This window comes from Panthera leo, chromosome C2 (genome assembly GCF_018350215.1).
Source record: "Panthera leo isolate Ple1 chromosome C2, P.leo_Ple1_pat1.1, whole genome shotgun sequence".
Lineage (NCBI taxonomy): Eukaryota > Metazoa > Chordata > Mammalia > Carnivora > Felidae > Panthera > Panthera leo.
In genome coordinates, this window is record NC_056687.1 from 150,362,468 (window position 1) to 150,389,444 (window position 26,977).

The following is a 26,977-nucleotide window of genomic DNA, read 5'->3' on the forward strand; positions in this document are numbered from 1 at the left end:
TAATGTGCTAAACCCAATGCTGTATAACTCAACCCTTACAACTCTATTAGTGGGTATGATTATCCTCATTTTACAGATGAGGCCAAGATGTGTTTAGCTAATCAACAATGAAGCCCTGGGATGGGTCCCAGGGATGAACTGAAAAACAAGACAGGTGTGGGCCTGTCGGTGGTGTTGGGAGCAAAGCTCAGGGACTGGAAGGCAGTTCTGGCTGCTGAGTGCAGAAAGGACTGGAGTACCACGCAGGGCCTGGAGGGACAGGGGGGAGCAGCCTGGGGGTAGGGTGCGCCAGCTTGTTCAAAGCACTGGCGGCGAGTTAGGATATTAACCACAGTTCACAGAGTTTGCAAATTGCATGGTTGGTATTCAAACTCAGTCTAATCGCGCAGCCTATCCCTGTATCTTTCTGCTTCTAAATAATATTGAAGATAGAAACCTGTATTTGTTTTCTCATCCCAGAGTAGCCCTCTGCCTGATATGTGCTAATTATCTGTTTTTGTTTGCTTACGTGGATTTTTGCATACAACAGATCTGATTGATATTTTCATGCACTGATTCATGATAGGCTGGGGAAAGACTTAAATTTCGAGAAATGGACATATTTGGGACCTTGAATAAAAGCTAGCGTTTTCAACAACTCTCCTCGTTTCTTGCTCAGCGAGGCATGGGGAAGGATAGGGGAGCTAAGATTTCTGCCCACTGGCTCCTCCTTCCCCTGTTCACTCTCTGCCCAGGAGAACCCCGTGCAGATTGGTGGCTGTGCCTCCAGAAGGTGACGCCTGCTGGCTAATGGAGGGGTGGGGTGGCGGGCGGGAGTGCATGACTCATCAGGGTCTGGAATGCCAGAACAGCGGGAGTTTTTGGAGCCTTGTGACCATCAGGCAGCAAAGCCAGTAGGATGTAGAGCCATTGTAAGAAATAATGTGATATTCTTCAGTTACCCTCTGGCTCTTAGTTCTGGCAGACAAATGATGACAGTAATGGGGTATTGGTTCAAGTAACGGGGAGAAGCAAAGCCCACTACCATTGAGGAAGCAATGGGCTGGAGCCCACACCCCTGGGAGGGGCTGCCTGCGAGGGCCAAGCTCCATGCTCCAGCCCACGGGCAGGCCAGTGGAAAGATGTGCGCACTGTCCACAGGCAGATGACCTGATAGATTTACGAGTATAAGGACTCAAAGGTTATGGAGGGTGGGGTGGGAATGAGTGAAAGGCAGAGTCTGAGACGTCGGAGGGTTCGGCGGCTCAGCGATGGGAGATGGTCCCCACAGCCCTCTGGGCCTGCTCTTGACCATCTGCGGTCATTCCTGGCTTGGCCTGGCTCCCCCATGGCACCCATCTGTACTACGGAGCTTGGCTCCAACAGCCTGCCTACAGAGCAGATGAGGAGGGCTTCTTCCCCCATTCACATGGGCTACCGGTAACTTGTTAGCCTATGTAACGTACTCTCAGAATAGGGGGACAAACCTGACCACAAGCGCAAAGAAATCTAAGTGTTTCTAGGCGAGATCTTATCTGAGTTACAGAAGAAGCAGCTTGCTGTAAGGGAAGGAGCCTGTGATTTAAGGCCAAGCAGGTTTGTGAAGCGGCCCCAGCTCTGAAACTTACTAGCTGTGGGCCTCAGGTAAGTACCTTCAGAACAAGCCTGTTTCCTCCTGTACGTCTTCAGAGGGTTTTTATGAAATGAACGAACGAACATAAGCAAAGCACCAGGCACATAGGAGACCCTCAGCAAATGTTAGCTTCTTCCTCTTCCATTGGAAGCAGCCTTATCCCGACTCTAATGTGGCCAAGTCTAGCACGGATGTGCTTTCAGGAGCTGTAGAGGGAAGGACAGGGGGTGGAGCACTGACTGGGGGGCAGGGGGTCTGGGACCCCCTTTCTGCCAGGGGTCCTTCCCGCTGTGGTTTTCAAGCAATGTCCGTAGGTGCTCGAGGTGGGGTGGGGTTGGGTTGGGGTGGGGTTGTCTGTGCTGACAACTCAGAACCTGGAACCTGCTTTGGATTCTGTGTTGCCCTCTCTCTCTGTCCCTCCCCTGCTCACACTCTGTCTCTCAAAAAGAAATGTTAAAAAAATTAAAAAAAAAATTATAGTCTCGAAAGTAAAGGGCTGTCTGGTGAAGGACAGCAGGAGGAGGAAACAGGGCTCGGGAGGCCTGGGCCACACGGGGCCCTTTGCCTGCTTGAAGTACTCAGTGCTAAACAACTGGGGTTTCTGGGGTCTCCCCTGTGCACAGGATAGGCATTTGAAAGACAGCTCTTTGGGGGCACAGGACACTTCGGCACAAATATAGAACTTTCCCCGCACCCCGGCCACACAAAACAAGCTGTCCACCGGTGGCTTCACGGTGCTTACCTTCTTGAGCTCTTCCTGGACGCCCTGGCTGTTGTCTTCAGAGGACAGACTCTCCTTGGGGTTCTGAGACTCCGTCTTGGGCTCCGACTCCTGATCGTCCCCCGAAGAGGTCTCCTTCTCGCTCACTTTCATTGCTAACTCGTACAGCCTGTTTCTCAGTTTCTCTTCCGTGGCGGCCGCCCGGCTCCGAGGGTGCCTGGCGTCGTTGCTGGTGTCGGTCTCCGACAAATCACCGGATGCCTAAATGCAAGTCAGAATCAGGAGCTGAGGACTCCTCTGCCAGAGTCCTGGTGCTCGTTCCCCATCACCCCCCGGGGAAGGGACTGTCCAGGAAAATCAAGCTCTCTTACCTGACCTGCTTGCTCTACAGATGGCCTTTTACTTTCCACTTTTACTTTCTCAAATACATGCACCTTAATGCTTCGTTAAAGCGACCATGCAGGTGAGCGCCTGTGCTCAGAAACGTGTTCAAATTCAGCGTTTTTTTCGCTCACAACATGCTTACGGGGCGCCCACCGAGGCAGCTGAGTAGGAGGAGGCTGAGACACCTGGTTGGCGACCCCCTTGTGGAAGGGACACACTAAAACCTCAGGTGCTAACTGTCCTGGTGGTAAGCACCGAGAAGGGGGTGGGGAAGGATGCTCTGAAGGCCCCCCTAAGGGGCACTTGAGGGCTGGAAAATGGAAGAAGCTTTCTCATGGAAATGGCCATACAAAGTGCAGCAGTTACGGAGCTAAAAAGGAGACAGGGAAGGACAGCATTCTGGGCAAAGGGCAAAGATTTTGAGATGGTGTGAGGTCCTTGTAGGTAGGTAAGCAATACTGTGTGACCTTCCTTTGATAATTACAGTCCCAGCTTAATAATGATACCTTTGGCTCCTACTGTCCACTTGGTGGGTATCTCCTAAGCTGCTTCTGGGAGTAGATCCCTGAAGACAGGGAGACTGTGACTCTCCCTCTGGCCTTGGCCTTAAGGTGGACAGATGTGCATGGAATTTTAACAAGATAACCCTCAGCAAACCATTGGGGTCCATTAGACCAGACTTCAGTTCTTTAATTCCTCTTTGAGTTGCTCTGTCTATTTATAAGGCTTGACGTTTTATTGTTTTTATTCTTTCTTGAAGGCTTTCTTAAGAACAAAGAGAAAATTTACTGATTTTTTAAAAAATAAAATAAGACTCATTCTATTTTGTAATCACTACGTGGGTTCGTTGGACCCTTTCATCAATCTATGGTACATGACGGGATCTTTGTGATCTTCTTTTTCCTATCTTTCGAAATATTTTGCTCTTTCATCGTCCTGGGAATTATCGTCCATCATTACTCATCAATTATGCCCAATTATGCTAACAGACACCAAAATAATACAACAGAAGAATGGAATTGCCTGGAAGGATGATTCAGTAACGAAATAAATCATCGGCGTTTTGACTCTGCTTTTAGCTCACTGCATACAGTTGAGAATTCAAAATTTTTCATAACTGCAAAGAGAAGGAAAGTGACAGAGAACAACATTTCATGACGATGAGATGACTCAGAGGATGAATTCAAAGAGAAGGAGAGCGGCTCTTCAGAGCTAACGATGATGGTAAGTTGCCTGTATGAGTAAAAGCTCAGCCCAAGAGTCTTCAGATGATAGTGCCTCAAGGTGAATTTCCTCAGACTAAAGAATCTGATCAGTAAATAATGCATTTATAAGGACACAAGGAAATATGGTATTTTCATTCAGTTGGCCATTCAACAGGAAGGGCTTCATCATACACCATATTATAGCAAGAATTGGGACCGTCCTGTTCTGCTAAAAACATGTGTGACAGATTCTTTCATTCTTTGTGACGTTTGCGCATCAAATTTACTTGACACAGTTGTAACTGGACGGATGCTAAAGGCAGCAGTCTATATAAAGGGGAGTAGGAGCAAACGGATGACATAGAAAGGAAAATAAAGAGCCCCTGACTGGATCGATAAAAGAAACAAAGTCCACTGGAAATGATTGTTTTTCTGGTCCTGAGCAAGAATCCGTGATGAACTGGCCTCATGGGAGGTGACCAGTACTCCCAGCGTGCTTGAGAAGGAGGAATTCTTTTGTCTGGGGATACAGGGAAGCTCAATGGGGAGAATGGCCTCTGGGTAGGTTCTTGAAAGATGAGGAACATTTTAATATGCAGATGTCGGGTCAGACATTCTTGATGAGGAAGCAGCAGGGCCAGTAAGACCCAGGGAGCATGAGATTGCTTGGTGTAGCTGGAGGACTAAGGCTCAGAAATGGGAGAGTGGGGGGGGGGGGTTTGGGAGGGAGGAGAAAATGGGCCTGGGTCAGACTGCAGAGGGTGGAGGACGAGCCCAAGGAGCTGAGCTTGTCTACCAGAGAGTTTCGCTGCTGCCTTGTGGTGTATACCACACTAGCCTGGAAGTCAGCAACTGGCCACAAATCCACATCCAGCAACCTCTTTTCAGCTCACTCAACAGATTTAACACACATAGCAATTCGTCTTAACTTCAGTTTGCTTTTCTTTAGCTTTGGCTTATGTCTTTACCTCACCGGAACCTTTGAAGACTTGGTCAATGGTGATTCAGTCTACATTCAGCAAACGCATTCCGAATGCCTACTATGTGCTGGGCCCGTGCTGGCCACTGGAGCCCACAGGTGGGAGTGAAAACCATGCCGCTCTGGGGAAATTCTCTGGTGGTGGAGGGACGTCATCTTGACACATGGGGTACCACACACACACGTGAGCATTTGATGAGACTCAGGGGGAGCCCTCGCCTAGTTCGTAGGATGGATGTTGTCAGGAAAGAAAGAGGAATCGGTGATAGCTGAGTAGAATCTTAAAGGATAAAGTCCTGGAGATTATCGGGATATATGTCCAGTGTTATTTGAGTGTTGAGAATTGTATTAATGATACACGATGGTCCCAGAGTTCAATAAACACTGTAGTCGTACGCACAGAGATCTGACATCAGGAGATGTAGTACCATGAACGTAGATGAAAGCATCATTATCAAAAGCCACGAGAGCTTCAAAACTAACTTAAGTAATATTTGGCCCTGTAATATTTACATAATATTAAGTGCGTCAACAAATAGTTACATCTCTAAAGAAAAATGAGTCTGTGTTTTCAGTCTACAGAGGATCGAATCATCCCTGCTCTGTTATAAACTTAGAGGTTTCCCCCATGTATTGATTTTAATGTCAGTCTCCATGAGAGCTGGAACAATAGATGTTAAGTTGGGGTCTCGGCTAACACGGGTCTGTGGTTGGCCTCTGGGGATCCCTGATACTGTTTTCACACTTCAGTTTCCATGCACAATTTTCTAGGGAGAGGGTTACTGGCCTTCATCGGATTTTCACTGGCATCCATGGCCCCAAAAGACTAAGAAACAAGGAAAAGAATAAATAATCCTACTTCCTGATAAGACAACAGTAGACGGATACACTTTACTCGAATATGAAATAGCAAACTTCCAGTTGAGATCAAAGGAAGGGGGAGAAGTGTAGTCGGTTTCCAGAGTCTGTTGGGAACCTGGACAGAAGGTTTAGAGAAGATGAGAAGGGCTGCAGAATGTCCAGCCTGAAGACTATATTCTTGTACCTCAAAGGGACCTTGAAAATGAAAATGTTGGACGGTGACTCAAACAGATTACCAGGAGCATTATGAAGACAGTGGAGAATTCTAAGAAACTTTGGCGACTCGAAAAATAAAATAATCATAGAATGGAATTCCTGAAGGGCAAGCTGGATAACATAGCAATATGCGTATCTGGGCATAAGACATTTTATAGAATCAGTTAAAAATCGTAATTGCCTTCCACTGGTGCTTTTTCTCAATCCCGCCCACTCCACTTTATAGGTCGGCATTGGTATGTATAATGGGATGACACTACTTTGAAAATAAGAACCTAATGTTTTTCAGTTGCCATTAAAACAACGCTCCTTCGCACCTCCTTTTTCTTAGCCAAGCCTAAGCATTTTACCCAGGGGAGAAGAGTGTAGATCCAGAATGGAAGGATCATGGATCAGCTCACTCCACCACCTCTTTGACATGGTGATAATGTAGAAAGCCAGATTTTATGGAAAGAGAGAAGAGGCTTCTAGAGACTCAAGTTCCCTAAAGTTCAAATGCTGGATTTTGCTTGCTCCTCAGTTGGGGGCCAGGGAGAAGGAGCCTCACAGGCTGCCTGTGGCCTCTCACCCTTTGGACCGTATTAATTTGGGGCTGCTGTGCCAGGGTTGAATCAGACCCAGAGGAAGGGCCTCAGAGGGACCTGAAGGGGCTCCTGGTCTCCCCGAGCTCCTGTGTGGTGCAGAGAGCATCCAGGAGCCGGCTGGCAGAAGATCATTGGTGGTGCCGGAAGGTGAGCTTAGTAGCGTTTCCTCAGGTGGGAAGGAAGCGGCTGACTTGGGGCTGGACAGCCGGGTCCCAAGGGTGATGACAGTGACGGCCACGGGGGAGGGGGGGGCGGCCCGAGGGAGAGATACTGGGTTCTGACCAGGCACACAGGGAACAGACCACCGGTTCTCAAGCCTTAGGACGCCAGCGGGGTGGGAATGACTTCGTGAACAGGGACCCCCTCACTGCAGAGACATGCAAGGACCCAGAGGACCCTGCTGAACTCTAAGATGGCCATACAGCCACAAGGACACAGAAGCTCCCCCACAGGTGCCCCAAGATGGCAAAAGTGGAGAGAGTGGAGGGGTTGGAGGACTGATTATCTACCTAGAAGAGGAAAGACCATTTTATTTATTTATTTATTTATTTATTTATTTATTTATTTATTTAGAGAGTGGAGGAGGGGCAGAGAGGGAGAGAGAGAGAGAGAGAGAGAATCCCATGTAGGCTCCATGCTCAGTGCAGAGCCTGGTAAGGGGCTTGATCTCATGAACTGTGAGATCATGACCTGATTTGAAATCAAGAGTTGGACGCTTAACCAACTGAGCCACCCAGGGGCCCCAGGAAAGACAGTTTTAAAGAGAGCAATCACAAGAGGCAAGGTGTTCTTGGATTGGCTAGTTTACGTCGTTGGCTATGCAGCGTGGGGAGGCAGAGAAGGAAGGCTAAGGCAGTTACAGAAGGACACAAGGTCACCTTTTCCTTGCACACTTCAATTTAGCGCGTGGAACCCGGAGACCCCGGCTAAGTAAGAAAGTGATGGGGATGTGAGAGTGGGGGGCCGGAACTGGACAGCTGTGGCTGTGCACGTTAGCGTGGGTGAGCAGGGAGCTGGGCACAGGACACGCGGGGTCTCACTCACGTGTCCTGACGATTCCCTGCGTATCCACGAGGGCCCTGAGGTTGAGCAGGCTGTCGGAGGTCATGTGACCAGACAGCCTGACCCTGAAGGCCACGCTCTTGCCATTTTTCCAAGACAAGGCCAGATGCTCCGGATGAAGCCACGCTCATTAGAGAAAGACGGCAGAACCACAGAATAGGGACAGAACCCGACAGGCAAAGGATTTAATCTCTTTCATGAAGCACAAGTGTAAATGGGGGAGAAGATACTTTCTCTGGAAGCTTTCTGGAGATGCCTACCTTCAGATTTCCTTAGAGGATAAAGTGTTCTTACCTCCACTCACCCTTGTGATCTGTCTTTATGCACCCTGAAATCCTGCCTGCTTTAATTTAAAGCAGTTTTTCTCCTATTACGCCTCTCCATCGTCCTTATCAAAATTCTCCACATGTTTGAAGGGAAGCAATGTCAATGTCTTCTAGACTGAGCAACCCCAGTCCCAGGAACGCTTTTTCACAAAGCCCGTCTTTCATCTGCCAGGTCATTTGAGGGAGAGGTGGGAGGCTTAGCATTTTCTCCACCTTTGAAAAAAACTCGGCTAAAGGATTACTTTCACATGTTAGGTATCAGCCTTCGTTGACTATATCCCGGGTTCTCGTGGTTCTCTCTGTTCCTGCTGATGAAAAATACTGAACCTGACCTAAAAAAGCAGTTCTGCGGCTTGCTTTTAGGTATTTCAGTGAACTTCAGAGAAGGGGCCTGGCTTATAGGTGCACCCGCCCTGGGACTACCATGCGTGGCGAATGCACGTACTTTTCCTTGCAGATGCCCTGGCAGAGTTGTTCCAGAAGCCGGAGAAGAGAGAATGAGCCTCAGCGCTGGCTGGCTCTACCGTCGGCCTGTTTCTTCTGAGGACTCGGACGATTTCCGTCTCTGGTGCCTTAAGGCAGAGGTCTGTCCTCTCTCGACGTACTGCCACTAACCTAAAACCAGTTTTGCTCACAGGCTGTGCCCTGGTGATCAAGGCACTTATTTTTCTTGTAACTGGTGTGATAAGAACAGTCACACAGCTACACACCAAATCCCTGGCCAACTATCATGGTTAAAATGGGAACACATCACCTGGAATCCTATCAAATTGAATACGATCATCTATTTCTTCCTGCCTCTGTGAGAACCCCTTCACATGGAAGGACCTGGGTTTGGCCGGTGGAACTGTATGGAAGGCAGATGCCGGCCCCAGCTGCTGCGGATGCATTTGGTGAAGGAGGCTGTGAAAACTTAGCACCTACATACTGATCTGAAAGGCTTAATTTTAGCTTTTACAATTACAGGTCCGTTGTCCTGTATGGATCCCAGGCTGTTTTCTGAGTCTTTCATATTATAAAATTGATTTAAAAACGAACGAACAAGGGGCGCCTGGGTGGCTCAGTCGGTTAAGCATCTGACTTTGGTTCAGGTCATGATCTCCTGATGGTGGGTTGGTGGGTTCGAGCCCCGCGTCAGGTTCTGTGCTGACAGCTCAGAGCCTGGATCCTGCTTCAGATTCTGTGTCTCCCTCTCTCTCTCTGCCCTTCCACCCTCTCACTCTCTGTCTCTCTCTTAAAAATAAACATTAAAAAAATTAAAAAACAAAAACAAAAAACCAAATGAACAAAACCTGAATCTAATCTGGGGCACATCTCCCTCTCCCAGAACAGAAAATCATTCCCTGACTGATGGGCTCTTCTGCTCGTCTGTGTTCCCTCTCTTTATAATCTCCTCTCTGACGGAATTAGACCATGCTGTTTGTTGAAAGGGCCAGAATGATGGCAGTTCCATATAAAACAGCTAGAAAATCACTCGCCTGGGCTTCTCGGGTCAGTATTTACTCGAGGGACGGGCATTTGAGACACAATCATTTGTGTATTTTTTCATACTGACCACAATTGGTCTATTGCTTTGTAGAGAAATCTGTTAGGAATAAAGCATCATTAACAGTGGATTTCATCTTTTTTTTTTTCTCTGACTCTCCATTGCAATTGAGGGGAGTCTCTAAGTTCTGTGACCTTTGGATTCTGATGGCCATTTAGACTCGGACCTTAATGCCAGCACGAGAGTCAGAATGGTTAGGAAGAGTCTCCTAAAAGTGAGGACATTCAGGGCAGGGATTGGGGTACAGGGACTGAGGTATGTTCCAGATCCCCTTCTTTTCACTGGTTTCTAAGACTTGCTAATGATGTTGAGTGAGCTAGGTTCAGGTCCAAGCCATTTGGAATAGAGAGGCCAACATTTTCCTTGCGGAGTTAGCATGGTTGGATTGCCACAAAGAAGTAAAGGTCTTAACTCATAATTAGCCCTGGTATTTAATATCTACCCCAAATAAAGACTACATTTTAGCTTATTGCAAACCTAATGTCATCATTTTTGGTGGATGATTCTTACTTAGCGTCTAATGACTCCTGATTAAAAATCCTCCACAGCAGGACTTCTCACCCAGTGTCTGTGGAGCCTCAGGGAAGCTCCTGCTCCCCAAACTCCTTGACATTGGATGTAAACCTTTGAGTGACTGTGTTTATGCGCCACCGCCCCCCACCCCCTTTAGCCCTCCGCTGCCCCATGTAACACACACTGGGGAGAGGCGTCTGTGTTCATCAGGTTCTCAATAGGGCCTATGACACAAACATATTTAAGAATCACCATTATTCAGCAAGTGTCTCTCCTTGTTTTCTAGACCTGTTCTCTGCAGGGAGGTTACCTTGGAGGGCACACCCAGCAGTCCTCATGTTCAAGGGGAATCATTTGCCAGATACTGAAGATTTTGCTCCTGTTGAGGGGGGTATTGGTCACCCCCGTTCGGAACTGTTTCCAGGTTATTATTTGTTTTTGCTTAGGCTGTTGTGTAGGTGGGAGTAAGGGACAAGGGCAGAGGCCAGCCCTGTCTCAGAGCTGTTCTGCTTTCAGTTATATTATATATTGTCTTCTCCTTAAGTTTGCATTTCAGGCAAAGTTCCGTGCCTAAAAAAGTCTGAAAATCAATGGCGAAGGGGCGCCTGGCTGGCTCGGTTGGTAGAGCGTGCGACTCTTGATCGTGGGGTTGAGTTTGAGCCCCACATCGGGTGTGGAGCCTACTTTAAAAAAATAAATAAAATATTAAAAAAAAAAGACAATTGGAGGTGAAGAATTGGGGGCAGGGTGTGGGGATTACCACCCTTTGGTCTGTGTACTGGAGGCAATTCAAATTCAACTGGAGTAGACTGAAGGGCCTGCTTGGGGGATATTCTCTTGGCACACCTCAGAGGGAGGTGCACCTGTTGGGTGCCTCGGTGTTCTCGGGATGCGGGGGGCGTCACACTACCCCCAATACCCGTGGGTCTTGCTAGCACTTGTCAGAGAGCACCCCCTTGAATTCGGAACTTAACAACGCTCACGAACCAGGGCTTGGGGCGGGGGCAGCCATCCACTCCTCCACATATCCCGAACTGAATCCCGAACAACCTGGACCAGCAGAGGTTGGTGTATTTGGCCCCTGATAGACTGACTTGATGGAACTGTGCCCTCGGTGATATACTGGTTCACGCTGAGGGACACTGTGAGGAGCAGCCTCCAATGTGTGTGCTTGTTTGGAGGCATTTATAGCAAAGGGTGATACATCCTGCCTTCTCTCCATGAGGACCCATGGGATAAATTTCTCATGGATCTCAGCTCCAGGAGCAGCCCGCTTTAAGGAATGGATTTACTGTTCTAATATGGTTTCCCTGACTCAGCAAGCTGCTCGCATCATTCTCTTCCTATTGTCTTCTGGAAAGCTCAGAGCCAAATTTTTGGTACTGTTAGCCTGTGATTAGGAACCTCACTGCATCCGTATTGGGAACTAACATGACTCCTAGCTTCATTTATTTTTCCTATCCTGATTTCCCCTTTGTCCTACTTTTCTTATATTTTCATTTTATTCTCTTCTGTTTACATTTATAGAAACCACTTTAAATTCTCTCCGTAGCAAGGCATAAACACGCAAAAATAAAGGAATATTTACAGATTCTTAGTTATAAAGGATTACTAGCTTCTCAATGTGGCGAGATTCTTAAAATGTCTTTTGAGAATAACTGGGACCTAGCACGCTAGACAAGGGGGCAAATTTCTCCCAAGGAAACAAGGTTCACTAATGAGTACAACAAAACGTGAAACCTCAGAGGAAACTGAAAACAGCAGCCCCTGCAATCCTGACGTCTCCATCAATGAAAAATTAACTAGCAGGTTTCCATTTTAAAATGGCATCTGGCAAACATCATTCTACAGCTTCTCCAAATTTTCCACCAGAACTGTGTGGGAAGATGCAGATAAAGGTGAAAACTTATGTAACGAAAAAGGAATGGAAGTCGGCTCATTACTGGTAAATGGATGGGAACAATTTTCACTAAGTACAAAGCCCAGGGAAATGAACTGGAGAGAAAAAAAAATGTTTGCGGAGGCCTGTCCACTCTCTCCCTCTCTTCAGTGGTCAGGATAATTGGTTGCCCTCCTACCAAAGAGTACCTCCTCCTGGTTCAGAGTATAAGATAAATGCTCACAATAAAACAAAACAAAACAAAACAAAACAAAACAAAACAAAACAAAACACAACACCAGACAAACAAAAGCACATTATCCAAGCTGTTGTGGTATTGGCCATTTGAAACATCCAGAGATAAGCCCTACTCCTAGTCCTTTTACTTCCTCCTTGTTTTATAGCTACTTAGGAAGTATCTTCTTCAAACATTCAAGTGGGCGGAGGAAAGAGCTCACCATGGTACCATGTTGCCTCCTAGGAGGTATGGTCATGAAATATAAAGCACCAGGGGCAGAGACTATAAAACCATGTAGAAACATAGAATGATTTTTGTTCTTTTCCATTCATTCATTCGTTCATTCATTCAACATACATATACATATTGTAGGTTCTTAGCCATTTGTCCAAAGAAACATAAAGCAAGACAATGCGAGTAGGAGAAAGCTTGTATCTTAAGCTAGCAGAGGGGAAATGGTTTGAGCATGTTAGATACTGGTAAACAATGCAGTGGAGACAGCATTATTCTCATTTAGCGATGACTAACAGAAACACGTTAACATGGAACTTATGGAAAAATACTGCAGAGCAAAGGAAACAAAAGCTAGCTCAGAGGCATCACGTAAATTTCACTAACAAGTAGGGCACCATGTCTGATGGTGGTTTTGCATTTTCATTAGGGCATAATAATACAGAGTCTCAATGAAGAGGTATAGAAAGTTATGAGGGCTAAGCACCCAGACTAAAAGGCAAGGCAGTAGCATGAGATAAAATGGGGAGACTGCTGATGCAAAAGAATCCCGAAAGACTGCAGGCATGGCAGCAGGATTAGAACTCATATCTGACAATGGTAATAGCTGAATTAACCCTGGGAACACAAATGAGTGACGGGGAGGACAAACTTGGGAAGGTATTCTAGAGGCTGAGAAAAAGATCAATAAGAGAAGGGGAAAACAATAAGAGAGGGCTGCAGACATGGAAGATAGAGAATCAAGATTCAGCATAAGAACTACAGGTGAGCTGGAAGAAGTAAGAATCAAAATGGCAGAAGAAAACACTAGAGTTGGAACAATACTTAAGTGTGTAGGAAAAAAGGTCTTTGTATTATGTGCAACAGCATGAAATGAGTAGACACTACCGTTCTGGCAAACTGTTTGCTCTTTAAAGATAACGGCGAACCAAACAAACGTCTAAGAGAAGAGAAAATCGTTACACATAAAGGAAAAATTAGGATGTCTTCAGGCGTCTATTCACTCCAAGGCTAGAGATGGTGAAATACCTGTTGCAGGGCTTTGGAGGGAAAGTGATCCAGCCGCATGGATTTCATCCCATCCGTGGACATCAGGGGTTGGGGTTCCAGAGGTCAGAGAATGTGCTCAGCAGTCTATGGTAACAGATGACAGAGCGACTCCATGTGCTACGTTATGTGTGAGGTGAGACTGGAGGCTGGGGGTGCAGTTAGAGAATGTGGGACAGGACTTCTGCCCTCAATGGCTCTACCTGCTGATCAGGGCTGGCGACGGCAGGGGTCCAGCAGGGGGTGGAGCCTCCAGTACCCGCTGGTGTGTCTTCCAGGGAGTCGCCAGAGTCCGAAGAGACAGAAAGTAAGAAAACCACAGAAGCATGAAGACAACAGTAGAAAAGAGTGGGGAGTTAGGGGAATGAAGCCTGACGGACAGGAAGGCAAAGGAACATGAGCTTCTGAGGCACTGCCTTGTCTATCTTGCTGACGTACACAACATTGTGCTTGTGTACATGGTGTTTCTCCTCAACAGACAGATAATACGTGTTCTTTTCAAACACACAAATGAAACAGTCATGAAAACTGGCCATGGACCGGGCCACAAAGGAAATCCCAACAGCAAAATCACATAAGCCATATTTATTGTTCACAATGCTGTAAGACTAAAACAAAGAGTAAAAAACAAAGCAAAACCAACCAGAAAGTTATCTACTCTTCTGATTACCTCTTCATTTTGATTGAAAAGAGAATCACGTTGGGAATGATAATTTACTTGCAAAAGTTTGACGATGGGTACACTACATTGCCTACGGGATGCTAACAAAGCTGACTTGAGGGAAATTCATTATATATACACGCATATATACACACACTATATATTACATTATATATAATGAATATATATATATATATATATATATATATATATATATATATATTTGAGCCAGATTATCATTTTATTAATTGATCTCAAGGTTTTTTTGTTTTGCTTTTATATTAATTTTTTCATTTTACTTTCTTGTCTTCTGATATATTTCTAATATATATTTTCTACAGATTCTAATACATAAAATATTTCACGTATAAAGTTCACTTTTAAAGCTGTGGGCAGACCTGGATAGCTTTATAGGTGAATTCTTCCAAACTTTCAGAAAATTGTCAAGTCATATAAAGCGTTCTAGAAAATAGTAAACAACAGAGAGTCTTTGTCAAGTCCTTAGTACAACTTGATAGCAAAGCTGAACAAGGAGGCATGAAAATGGAAACCTGCGACCAGAAACCAGTTTTTGTACAAAGGAACCAGGATCCAGTAAGATTTACGCAGCAAATGAAAAGATGTTTCAGAATTAAGCACTCTATTAATGGGACTTACAAACATCAACAGGAGAAAAACTATGGGATCATTTCACGGGATGGCAGAAAGCAGTTGATAAAACTCACATTCCTGATTTAAATCATTGAGGGAGCCAGGAACAGACAGATGCTTCTCTGTCTTGGAATATCTACTAAAGGTACAGGAGGTAACTTACTTAACCATATCTACTAAGCATAGAGGAGTCGCCACTGAAAGCAGATGGCTAAGGACCGCAGCAAGATAGACACCAAATGCTGGGTGTCACTACTCCTTCGTAGTATAGCACACGGTTGTCGCCGGGCCATAATACGAGCAAGAGAAATAAGTGTAAGTCATGGAAAAAACCACAAAAATGTCCTTCCTTGTGGACAAGATGATCATCTACCAGGAGTCGCTAAAAGAACCATGGGAAAGACTATTAGGACTAAGAATCTATTAGGGCTGAGTTATAAAATTACAAACATAAAGTCAATAGTGTTCTATACACTGTCAGAATTCAGAACAGGGAATGGATAAAAGAGATCTTAGGGGCACCTGAGTGGCTCGGTCGGTTGAGCGTCCGACTTCGGCTCAGGTCATGATCTCACGGTTCGTGGGTTTGAGCCCCGCGTCGGGCTCTGTGCTGACAGCTCAGAGCCTGGATCCTGCTTCGGATTCTGTGTCTCCCTCTCTCTCCGTCCCTTCCCCACTCACACTCTGTCTCTCCCTCAAAAATAAATAAACATTAAAAAAAAATTTAAAAAGAGATCTCAACCACAATGTCAATAAAATGTACATAATTAAAAACTTCTTCACAAAAAGAGGAGAGCTTTGAAAAAAAATCTCTAAAACTTGACAGAAAGTAAATGAATAGAGACAAGAAGGACACCGTTGGATGGGGAGCCTCAGTATTATGCAGACACACATTTTTTTCCAAATAGATAAATGCATTTGGAGCAATCCAATCAAAACTTAAAATTTTCTTCAACTGGAAGAGAAGATTGTGAAAAATCACTTATGTGAGTAAAGGCCTGAGACAAGTTGAGACACTTTATAAAAGATCCTCGGCAAAAACCACCACGAAGGGAAGATCATCTACCGGATAGCAAAGTACGTTATGATGTTATTACAGTGAAAATAAAGTTGTATCTGTACATGAATGGACTTCTGCGTCAGTGAAGAAAATAGAGCATAAGGAAACCAGGCTCGTGGAAATAAAAGAAGGTTCATATATGTTAAAGGGGACACCTGAGGCCAGCAGATAAAGGATGAATTATTTAATAATGATTTGGTGACAAATGCTTCATTTGAAGAAAAATAAGGTCAGATCTTACCACGTATCATCCAGAAAAGCAAAGAGTAGAGCCACTGAAGGCCTAACCGTAAGTTACGCTACTCAGAATTGTCCCGGCATGGTGCAAGTGACAACAAAAAGGCTGACTTTTGTTGAACTTATTATTGTTTTAAAATTCTCTACCGGAAGTGCACCCTTCCTGCTTGCACCCTGAACACACTGTTCCCTCTCCCATGCTCCCCCCGTCTCCAGGGACCACCTGGAGGCAATCTTCCGCAGGCACTGCGTGGAGATGTGCGCTGACATTTCTATCACTGTGAATAGCAGGTGGCGAGAGAATATGGAGAGTAAAGGCCCGTTTTGCTAAAATACAGATCGCTTTCCAGAACTGTATTTCTAAAAAAAAATTTTTTTTTAATGTTTATTTACTGAGAGACAGAGAGAGACAGAGCATGAGCAGGGGAGGGACCGAGAGAGACGGGGAGACACAGAATGTGAAGCAGGTTCCAGGCTCTGAGCTGTCAGCACAGAGCCCGACGCGGGGCCCGAACTCACAAACTGCGAGATCATGACCCGAGCCAAAGTCGGACGCTCAACCGACTGAGCCACCCAGGTGCCCCCAGAACTGTATTTCTAAACGTACTCTATGTGTACGAATGCACAAACACAACTGCAGTTATTCTGGGGGACGTGGCAGGGATTTAGATGGTGGTCAAGGGGGACTGTATTTGTACGTTCACAACTTTTTTACACTACATTCATTTATTTATGTTAAATATAAATTTGCATAGTTAAAAAGCATGCAGTTAAAATACTACACATATATATACATGTATATATATATGTACACACACATATAAGATCTAACCTTATGAAATATATCTAACCGTATAAAATATATATTTATTTATATTAAATATAAATTTGCATAAAAAGCATGTAGTTAAAAATACTATACATATATATACACGTATATACATGTTCACGCATATATACAAAAGATTTCATACTTTTCTCAAAAAATGATGCATCCCTCAGTATTGGAGGTGTGTGTGTGTGTGTGTGTGTGTGTGTGTGTGTGTTTATTTTTATTTTTATTTAGTTTTGTTTTTGAGAAGACAGAAGAGAGACTTGCCCTAGTAAACTAAGAGGGAGAGCTAGGAGGGCCAGTTTTGAAGTCTCTGTTGGTGCAACACCACTGCCACCTACTGGGGAGGAGAGGACACTGCAGGGAGGCAGAAGCGACGCTGGTCCCAAACGCTCTTCTGCCGGTCCTGCCTTCTATCAATGCCTTGCAAATATTGCCACCGGAAGACAACTTTCAAGCCACTTCAGAATAAATAGGAAGCTTCATGCAGCCAGCTGTTGTGGATACGAGGCATTTGATACCTGCCTGTGAGTCAGGCCGACTGCCCTCAAGAACATCCCTTCAGGTAAGTCACCCAAAGTCTCTGTAGGACAGTCTCCACTTGAGCTAGACAATAATGGTCTGGTGTTACAGAGGAGCAAATGAGACCTTGGAGCAAAGAAAGGATGTTTTCTAGGGGATACATTAGCAGCTCAGGCAGGACCGCTGCCAGATTCTGTGACCCGAGGGCCTCTGAGTCCCCAACGATCTTCACCACGGGGTCTCTCAAGAGCAGGGATCTGGCTGATGCATTCCCAAGAGGGCACTGTCGGAGCCACTGGTGACGTCCCAGCCTGTATCCGCTGGAGGTGCCTGAGTTGCCTGAAGTCCTGAGGGATAGTTTCTGGCTACTGATAGTTTCCCACCTCAGACCCGGGTGTCTCTGCCTGCAGGATTTCTCCAGAAACTGCTTGTGTCTCGAGTTAATTCTCTCCTGGGTGGGGCCACTCTCTACCAATGGGAGACGGGAGACTGTGACTAATGCTCCTGTCCTCAGGGGGGAGGCGTGTCCCATGTGGCTTCTCAGTGGGTCCCTGCTGGAGAGCACAGCCTCAGTAGTCAGCCTTAATAGGCCTTTCTCGCCACCCTGGCTCACTCTTGGGGTTCCTGGGATCTCCTCCCACCTAAACCTGCATCCAAATCCTTGACTCAGCGCCTGCTTTTGGTTAGACACAAACTAGGAATGCAGAGCACGGTGGCTAAGGGCTACTGGCAAAGCAGTGAGGTTCCAGAAGTGGGTGTGCTTTCTCTAGGAGTGTAAAAGGTCAACCCGACAGTAATGTGAGCCTACAGAAGGCAGGGGCAACCTAACTAGATTCTTCCATTAGACTCTCAGTTTCAAATGCAACCCATTGTTTTCATGAAGTCATTTCAATTCTCCGGGCCACCTGTGTCGCTTTTCAGTTTAGAAAATATTGAGATGAGAGCGGGCTCCACAAAGTTCCACGTTCAGTTGGCCGCGTCGCGCTTCGCCGGGAAGAGGCAAGGGAGGGGCAAGGGCACAGCGTGATCCCAGCACAGAGTTGCGAGCGAGCAGGGTGTCTTTGGAGAATACAGAATTAATCTGGTTGGGGGTGCACGAACTACCTGACGTTGTACGTAAAATGACATTCGAGTGCATGCCTGTGTGTATGTGTATGTGTGTGTGTATTTGTGTGTGTGTCAGGTGCGTGAGTGCGTGTGTGTACGAGTGCATTTTTCCAGGTAGAGAGTCCGTAACTTTCATCACAGAGTCTCAAAGGAGGCTCATTCATGTTGGCAAGGCCACTGAAGACACGTAGAGGGGGTGTGAGGTGGACGAAAGAATCACAGAATGTGAGTAAACTGTGGCCTAAGCTATCATACTGGAATAATATTTACTGAGCCCTCTGTCTAGGACAGAGCTCGGTTCCTTATAAACCTCACCTTTTTCGTGCATCAGAACCGTTCTTTGAAATGGCTGGTAAAATCATCTACATTTACAGAGGAAGGAACTGAACCCTCGCCCAAGGCCACACAGCCGGATTTGAAGCCAGGCAGCCTCACTCTAGACCCCATACCTTTAACCCTAAGCCAGCGGCCCTCACGCTTCGGTCCAGCAGACTCACCAGGAGAGCTGGTTCCAGCAGATGCCGCACCACGTCCCCAGGGTTTTTGGGTGGGGCGGCGCCTGAGAATTTGCATTTCTAACTTGTTCCCAGGTGGTGCTGACGCTGATGGTCTGGGGGCAACACCGCAAACCCACTTTGACCTGTCGACGCTCGTCTCCAGAGAGGAGGTCATGGAACCCCAGAGAGGTGACGCGAGCTGTCTGGGCCACTCAGCTACCTCCCAGCAAACCAAGGTGAGAATCTGGGTCTGTGAATTCTAAACCCAGCCCTCTCGGCACCAGTCATGCTGGCAGAAGGGCACCTCTTGCTGAGAAGCGTGCACATGCACCTGCAGGCAGCTGGTTTTATTACCTGATGTGCATCCAGCCCCTGGCAATGGGCGTTGGGAGAAGACAACTCCTCGCTCGGCTCCTCTGAGCCCACACGGGCCCTTCTCCACCTCCTGGCCTTCCGGTCCGCAGCCTGGGGCATCTCCTCGGGCTCGCTGCTGTCCGAGGTCTCCCTGCTGGCTGCCTGGGGGTTGAAGTTCACGTCCAGCTCTCCCTGCAGGCGTATCTTCTCCGCGGCGGGGTCCCTGGGGGCCTTCCTCTGCAACCAGGACAGTCTGGCCCGGCGCCCAGCTTCCCGGGAGGAGCCCGCAGAGGACGTCTCTGAGTCGGAGCACATGGCCTCGGGGTTGGGAGAGAGCCCGGAGGAGGCGGAGGTGGCCGAGGGGCCTTGGTCCGAACCCTGGGCCTGTGTGGGCTGAGGCTGGGGGCTCCTGGGCAGGCCTGGGGGCCGCGGGCACAGCGTGCTCAAGGCCTCACTCCAGTCAAAGTCCTCCTCACTTTCGGAGCCCATCTCCTCGTAGGCAGATGTCACGCGGGAGGCTGCCTCCAGGGCCTGGAACGTGCCACTCTTGGGCTTGGCCAGCAGGCGGGTGGGCGGCAGAGCGCCATCTTTCAGGGCCACCCAGTTCCCGTCGGGGCTCTGCAAAACCGCGGCCAGGTCTGCGGGTGGGAGGAGAGAAACCAGAGAGGGCTGTTATCACCTGACAGCAAGGTGAGGCTGCTGTCTCTTCCCCACGACCGGCTTGTGGGGGTCCTTGGATCGGCGGACTCTAGGAAGTCCACGAGGCCACGCCCCTTTAGCAGAGCTGAAGGTCCCCAGGAAGTCCCTCGAGGCCCCAGTGCTCCACAGATGGGGAGAAACTCAGAGATCAGGCTTCCATTGCACATATACCTGGGTAGTTGGTCACCTCGGCCTCCTCAGAATGGCCCCCCCTCCTCCCCTAGGCCGGCTGGGCACAGAAGAGGTGAAGGGAGAGCTACTGTTGGCAACCCCGGGTCTGGCCTTTTGCCCGTGGGCCATGGTTTCCCCTGGTTGGATGGGAGATGATTCCATCACCCTCCCTGGCCTCCCTCGAGGTTAACACACCCTGCCTGCCCTTGGCACTTGGACAGATCTCACCAATCACAGCCTTGTGAGAAGGCATATATGAAAGAAGATAAAGGCATGCACACACACACACACACACACACACACACACACTCCAGACTCTGTCCAGGTTCTTGCTAACAGTTGGTCTCTGGCCCCAGTTCCTGACACAGGGCTCCTAAATTAAATCCCTTGGAATTTCCTGGGTTCTGGGAGCATCTTTTATGCTAAGGAGGTGACTCTGGGGGACTCCAGGATGGGACTGAACACCAGAAAGGCCAAGCCATGAGTAGAAACTTAGGGCTGTCGGCCCCACCCCCACACTCCAGAGAAGGAAGAAGGGCTGGAAAATGAGTTGATAATTGATTGTGCCTACAGAATGAGGCCTCCATAAAAGTCCCCGAAGTAGGGGGTTCTGAGAGCTTCCCGGTCGGCACGTCCATGTGCCTAGAGAGTGGCACACCCCAGCTCCTCGGTGCTCAGGACCCTCCAGGGCCTCACCCTATGTACGTCTTCATCTGCTTGTTCATCTGTGTCCTTTATTACGGACATAAGTACTTCCCCGAGTTCTGTGAGCCGAGCCGTTCCAGCAAACTACTGCACCTCGGGACGAGGTCGTGGGAACCCTGAGTATAGCTGGCTGGTCAAAACGCGAGTGACAACTTGGGACTTGCGATTGGTATCCGAAGTCACGCAGTCCTGAGCCCTTGGCTGCGGGACTGGGGCTCACTCCAGGGAGACAGGGTCAGCATGGAGTTGCAGGATACCCGGCTGTGGTCAGCGAGTTGGTTGATATGGAAAAACCCCACACTTCTGGCCCCAGAAGCGTTCCGTGTGGGTCGTGGTGGAGTGAGGGTTTGTTCCTGTTCCGCACGTACGTTTCTCTTCAACTCAGGGCACGTGCCCCATTCTGAAGAGGATCTGAGGGAGAAAGCAGTTGGTATCCCCAATCCTACCTTGAAGATGGGGGAACAAAGGTAGGCAAGGCTACGTAACTTGCCAAAGGTCCCAGAGCCCGTAACGGGCCGAGTCGGGATGAGGGGCCTCTCTACCCAAGGCCAAAGCAGCCCTGCCTTACAGCCTGTGCTGTGGAAACCCTTGGTCAGCTGTGAGGCTGGAGAGGTCCTCAGTTCAGGGTCATGGTCTGGATTGGCCCTCAGCTAGGCTCAGTTTTGCTCAGAGCATCTGTGATGGCTGCTGACTGGGGCCCCGAGGGTTGATCTGCACGCCAGGGGGTGAAAGTTGCCTTGTCTTATTTTTGCCAAAGCCTAAAAGGACAGCGTGTCCTGCCCATGTGCCTGGGGACCATGTACACGGTCCTTCTCAGCCCTGAGTACCTGGCAGAGCTCACCGGCCTTGGGCACAGCAACTGCCACCAGAAGCTGTTTCCTTTATGAGGAGCCTTACAGGACTCCCTGGAGGTTGGGTGATGAGGATCCTGGGGCTTTGGGGACTAACTTGTGTGTGGACCCAGCTCCTGGGCTTGAGGCCTACAGGGCCACAGCGCTGCTGTGCTGGGACATGGGGGCAGAGTCCTGTCACATGCCACTTAAAACACAGATTCATTTTTACCCATTAGATGATTACTGTCTCATGTAATGAAATGAAGGTTATCAGTATTTCATGGTGTTGTCCACAGAGGACTGCCCTGGCCAGGACCCTGCTTTAGAACTACAGCCTGAAGGGCATTCAGATGTTGGCTGGACATTCTTCTCAGCTCAGAGACCCAGTTCTAATTTAGCCGCCCAGGCTGGCAGGACACCTGAGTTCCCTTTTTTCTCTGGGAGTCAGAACACAGGCCTTCTACATTCTGAGCCCGGTGGCGGCTGATTGGAGTACAGCCCTCCCAGAAGCCTGAGGGCCTGGGTCCTGCCTTTCTCTGGCTGGTTCCGCTATCTTTGGGGTCCCTCCGCACATCTCCGTGTGGCAGAGCTCTGGTGACCCCTCAAAGGCCTCACGTCCTAGGCCCCCCTTTTCCTAGAGCACTTGCTTCTCCCCCTGCCCAGATGTGGCCTCCTCCTTCCCCGAGTCCTCCTGGTGTGATAGCCTGTCGGACTCATTCCGTGACCCCGTCCGTGTTCCGGTAGATCACGCGCATGACCGCCCCCCCCCCCCCCCTCCGCCCAGGACAAGGCCCTGCGGCTGGGGCTGCATCTCTGACCTCTCCAGCCTGCTCTGCCCCACAGCCAGCTTGTGCAGAGGGGAGAGCAGACGCTGTGGAGTCAGGGGGCCTGGGCAGAAAGCTCTGAGAGCCTCTCAGCCTTGGTACAGCTAATACCCCCCTGGTGGGGTGTGGGGTTTAAATGAGAGGACACCCATCAAGGGTGTTACATGTGCCTGTTCAGAGCAGGGGACGGCCATAATAGCACTCTTCCCCTCGCCCATACCTGGGCTGCTTTAGGGCAGGGTGAAGAACAGGGACTGTGGGTTCAGGCAGATCCAGGGCTGAGCCCCAGTTACTGGGATTCCTGGCAGGTGACCTTGGTCAGAGAGCACCTCCTGTGCCAGTTCCCTGACCTGAAAATGGAGACAGTGTGCCCTCCGTGGCGGTCAGAGGATTATTACGAGACATCCTGTGTAAAGCATCAATCATACTATCCACTACCCCTCAGCCTTTTTTATCTTCTACCTGTTGAATGGGCTTATACTATCATTATTTTTATCTGACGTCACAGGGCAGCACCACGAACTCCATACATGTGTATATGTATGCATCTACCCCATAATTGCTATTCCGGACCACAGCAACACTGCTCTCATTGGCCATGGAAACATTCAGAAGAGAGGCCAGTGAGGGTGTTATTACCATTTACCTGTTATGGGCTCCACCTGCCGTGGTGGTAATGGAGGTCTTCTTCTGGGAAAAGGGGTCTCTATTTTGCTGGCACTTTCCCAATGCCACATCCCAATAGCATCAGTCAGCTGGTGTGGAAGGCAGGGACCAAAGAGCCCACCTGGGTTTCTCCAGAAATGCCCGGGCTCTCTCTCAGTGAGGCTACGAATGGCCAGTAAGTGGCAATATTGATTGTCTCTGACGTTGTGGATCATTTCAGGGTATATATATCCTCTGGGCTCCCAACTGCCAGCACTTCTGATTCTTTGCCTGAGGTGTGCTCTGTTTACCAGAGACTGCTGGGCTGCCCCAGGGGCGGGGGGCGATCCCAGGCCCCTGGACGCAGCCCTCAACGAGTGACAGGGGAAGCCGGTGGATAAGTCTCCCCACTCCCCTGCCTGTTGCGCAGGACAGTATTCTATGCTGGCTCTTAAGAGTTCCCCAGTGGGGACGAACCGCCATCCTGTTTAATGAGTCATTTGCCTGCCTTCCCTTCCTGTCTCCTGTCCCCTCCCCTCTCTGTGTCTCCTGGGCTCACCTCCAAATAAACCACAGGTCCTCAAGTCTTCACATTACAGTCTGCAAACAGAGACACCCCCACGATGCAAAGCAGACTCCTCCTTGGCCGCGGGGAGCGTTCACTCCGAGGGAAGAGGTGTGGCCCTGGGGCCTTACAATCGGTCACCCTGTCTGCCTTCTGGGTGGTCTTTGGAGGCCCAACTCACCGGCTGCTTCCTGGGCAGACTGGCCCCTCTGCTCTCTGGGCTCTTCCAGGAAGCTTTCACTTTTAAACCCTTAAACTACACTACAGCTTATTTCCTTGGCCGTCCACCCCCATCACTCCTGGCCCGCCGCCACCCTGACCACAGCTTGTGTCTTCTTTGCCGCTCTACCTCCAGTCCCTGAGCATTTCTGGAACCTGTCCTGGGCTGGTAAAGACTACTTGTTAGTGAACACGGACACCCACAGGCTGCAGGGACGAGGCCGAACTCTCGATGCGAGGCTGTCTGGGGCCGTGCGAGGAAGCCAAAAAGAGAAAGGCCCTGAGAAGGCCGCTCCTGCCTGGCTCCAGGGCGGACTGTGTTTTCTCTGCGGTCACGCATCTGCCTTCAACACCCACCCCAGGGCGGGCAGGGATTCAGCCCGCTGCTGGCTCCTCTCTTCCGCCTTTTACGGTCCCATCTACCACGGGCCTCTGCGGAAGCTAGAAGTTGACCGACTTCTATCTCCGCAAAAACAGAGCCGGCTCCCTGAATGCCTGACCCGATGGAAACCTCGCTGTCTAGCTTCCTGGCTGGAACAGCTCAAGGCTGCGCCTGGGCTCCAATACCACATGCTCTCAGTCCTCCGGGAATATGCACCGGGGACCCTGCGTCCCTCCGTTCTCTCCTCTTTCCACATCCTCTTTCACGACGGTGCAGACAACAGCTCAAGAGCAGGTGCTGTCCCCTGATTGCAATGTCCCAGCACCGAGCACATGCTGTGCATGCAGCCAAGGTCTGTAAGGGGAAGATGTGTTTTGGGAGACATCCACGGACTGCGGTCGGCCCTGCCAAGGCCCCAAGTGGATCTGCTTTGTTTACTCAGCCCACAGCGTCCCTACGGCTGACCCTGACCGTGAATTAGCAGGCTCTGGAAGCGACCTTTCCCCTGAGGCATACACAGAAGTGCTGAAAATAGCCCAGTGGACATTAACCTAAGATGCTCTCCACCTCTGGGTCTCCGCTGGTCTCCATTTCTGCTCCGCTGACATGGGGCAAGGGCCCTGGGTATAATCTGCTTCCTGCTAAACGTATCAGACATCCCTCAGCACCTCTGGGGTTGGCCTGGAGACCTTAGCAAGGCCAAGCAATCCTCAAAACACCCTGCAGTTTTCTGCACAAGGGCTTTATATGTTTGTAATTTTCAATCTCCATCCTGAGGGATGCATGGAGCTTTTGAGTATTAAATCTTTTGTGTGTGATATTGTTGAACTAAATTATATATATAAAAATTTTTAATGTTTATTTTTGAGAGAGAGAGAGAGAGAGAGAGAGAGAGAGAGAGAGATAAAGAGCACACGAGCAAAGGAGGGGCAGAGAGAGAGGGAGACACAGAATCCAAAGCAGGCTCCAGGCTCCAAGCTGTCAGCACAAAGCCCCACACGGGGCTCGAACTCATGAACCATGGGATCATGCCCTGAGCTGAAGTCGGACGCTTAACCGACTGAGCTACCTGGGCACCCCTAAATTTTGTTTATATACAACTGGTGAATTATAATATGGGTGCTTTATTTTACAGAAAATTAGGTAAAAAAAAAATTACATTTTGAAAATTAAAATCCTTTCCAAATTTATTTGGAATGCTCATAATTCAGCAGGGAACTATTTCATGAATTGGAGTGTTTGTCAGACGTTTTTATAATCTCTTCTAAATGTTTCAGTGTGTTAAGCATGGGTTCTGAAAGGCTCTTTGTCGCTGCTGTTGTTTATTGGTTTGCTTTTATGGAGTTGGGACGCACTTATTATCATGCAGTGGTTGAAAGAGCCCGCAAGCTGGGGCCATGATGTTTGGGTTTAGCCACACTAGCTGTGGGATCTCAAACTCGTTCACCCTCACTGCCCCTCACAAGATAATGACCCTGGAAGAATGAATAAAATAGTGCCTGCAGATGAACCCTGTACGTTGTAGAGTATTTTTAAAAGTTAGTTATTATTGTTTATTGACCATCTATTATATGACATCCTCACATGCCTTGTGGAACTTTTACAGTCCCTTCTCTGTGGGGACTTTCAGTCTCTGGTGGGAGCTAACAAGAGAAAACAAGAAAGAATCTGAATGAATGAACAGCAGGAGGAAGGGAAAGTAAAGCTCATTTAAATTGGAAGAATGTGGGGCGCCTGGGTGGCTCAGTCGGTTGAGCATCTGACTTCAGTTTGTGAGTTCGAGCCCCGCGTCAGGCTCTGGGCTGACAGTTCCGGGCCTGGAGCCTGCTTCAGATTCTGTCTCCCCTCTCTCTCTCTCTCTCTCTCTGCCCCTCCCTCGCTCACACTCCGTCTCTCTCCCTCTCAAAAATAAACATTAAAAAAAAATTTAAATGGAAGAATGCAATTACAAAACAAAACCCCAAACCATATACATAAAGAAAGACCATTTCATGTGTTTCACCGAATCCCTGCAGGTTCTCCCGATGGGTTCTACTACATGGGACGCATGCAAGTGACCTGTTTGGAAAAAAGTTTTAGAACGACTGTAGTAAACACTGCATTGGCCATTCTTTGCCCTGGGAGAACATGGCACATCGGAATTTGCCTCAGTAGCTGTTAGTTCAGTCTTTTCCCTTAGAGAGCAGCAATGATGGCACCATCTTTAAAAGCATATTTCTAAGACGAATGTTTTGCTGCGAAGTTTTGTGGTGTTGTTCAGAAAAGGGGAGTGCAGAGCTGACATATACTGGGAGCTGAGAATCCTTTTGTGGTTTCTTCCTGTGAGGACAGTGGTCCTAGCTCTCATTACGTGTATCTAGGTGAGGAAAGAACAGGCCTGTGCCAGGGTGGAGTGAGCATCTTGACGTGGACAGTCAGTCACGGGCCCGGGAGACCGAGGTGGCCTGGCCAGGCCGCTCCATGGCCCTCGGCCGTTACCCACGTGGTTCCAACCCCCTCACGGCCTCCTGAGGTGCCACTCTGGGAAAGCGACAGGCTACTTCGAGCCTCCTCATTGGGAAGGGTTACGTGACTTGACAGGTTTACAAGGGACCGCGTGTTGTGGATGT

General features: G+C 48.6%; 1 protein-coding gene across 2 annotated transcripts in view; it reads right to left on the reverse strand.

The window, feature by feature from the left end:
• LOC122198849 (myosin VIIA and Rab interacting protein) overlaps positions 1-26,977 on the reverse strand; it is a 370,836-nt gene that overhangs the window by 46,701 nt on the left and 297,158 nt on the right. For both annotated transcript variants that reach the window (XM_042903697.1, XM_042903696.1), the window contains exons 10-11: positions 19,326-19,963; positions 2,355-2,594 (exon numbers count right to left, since the gene is read on the reverse strand). In XM_042903697.1, coding sequence (XP_042759631.1) covers positions 2,355-2,594; positions 19,326-19,963 — 878 coding nt within the window. The remainder of the gene's footprint in view (positions 1-2,354; positions 2,595-19,325; positions 19,964-26,977) is intronic.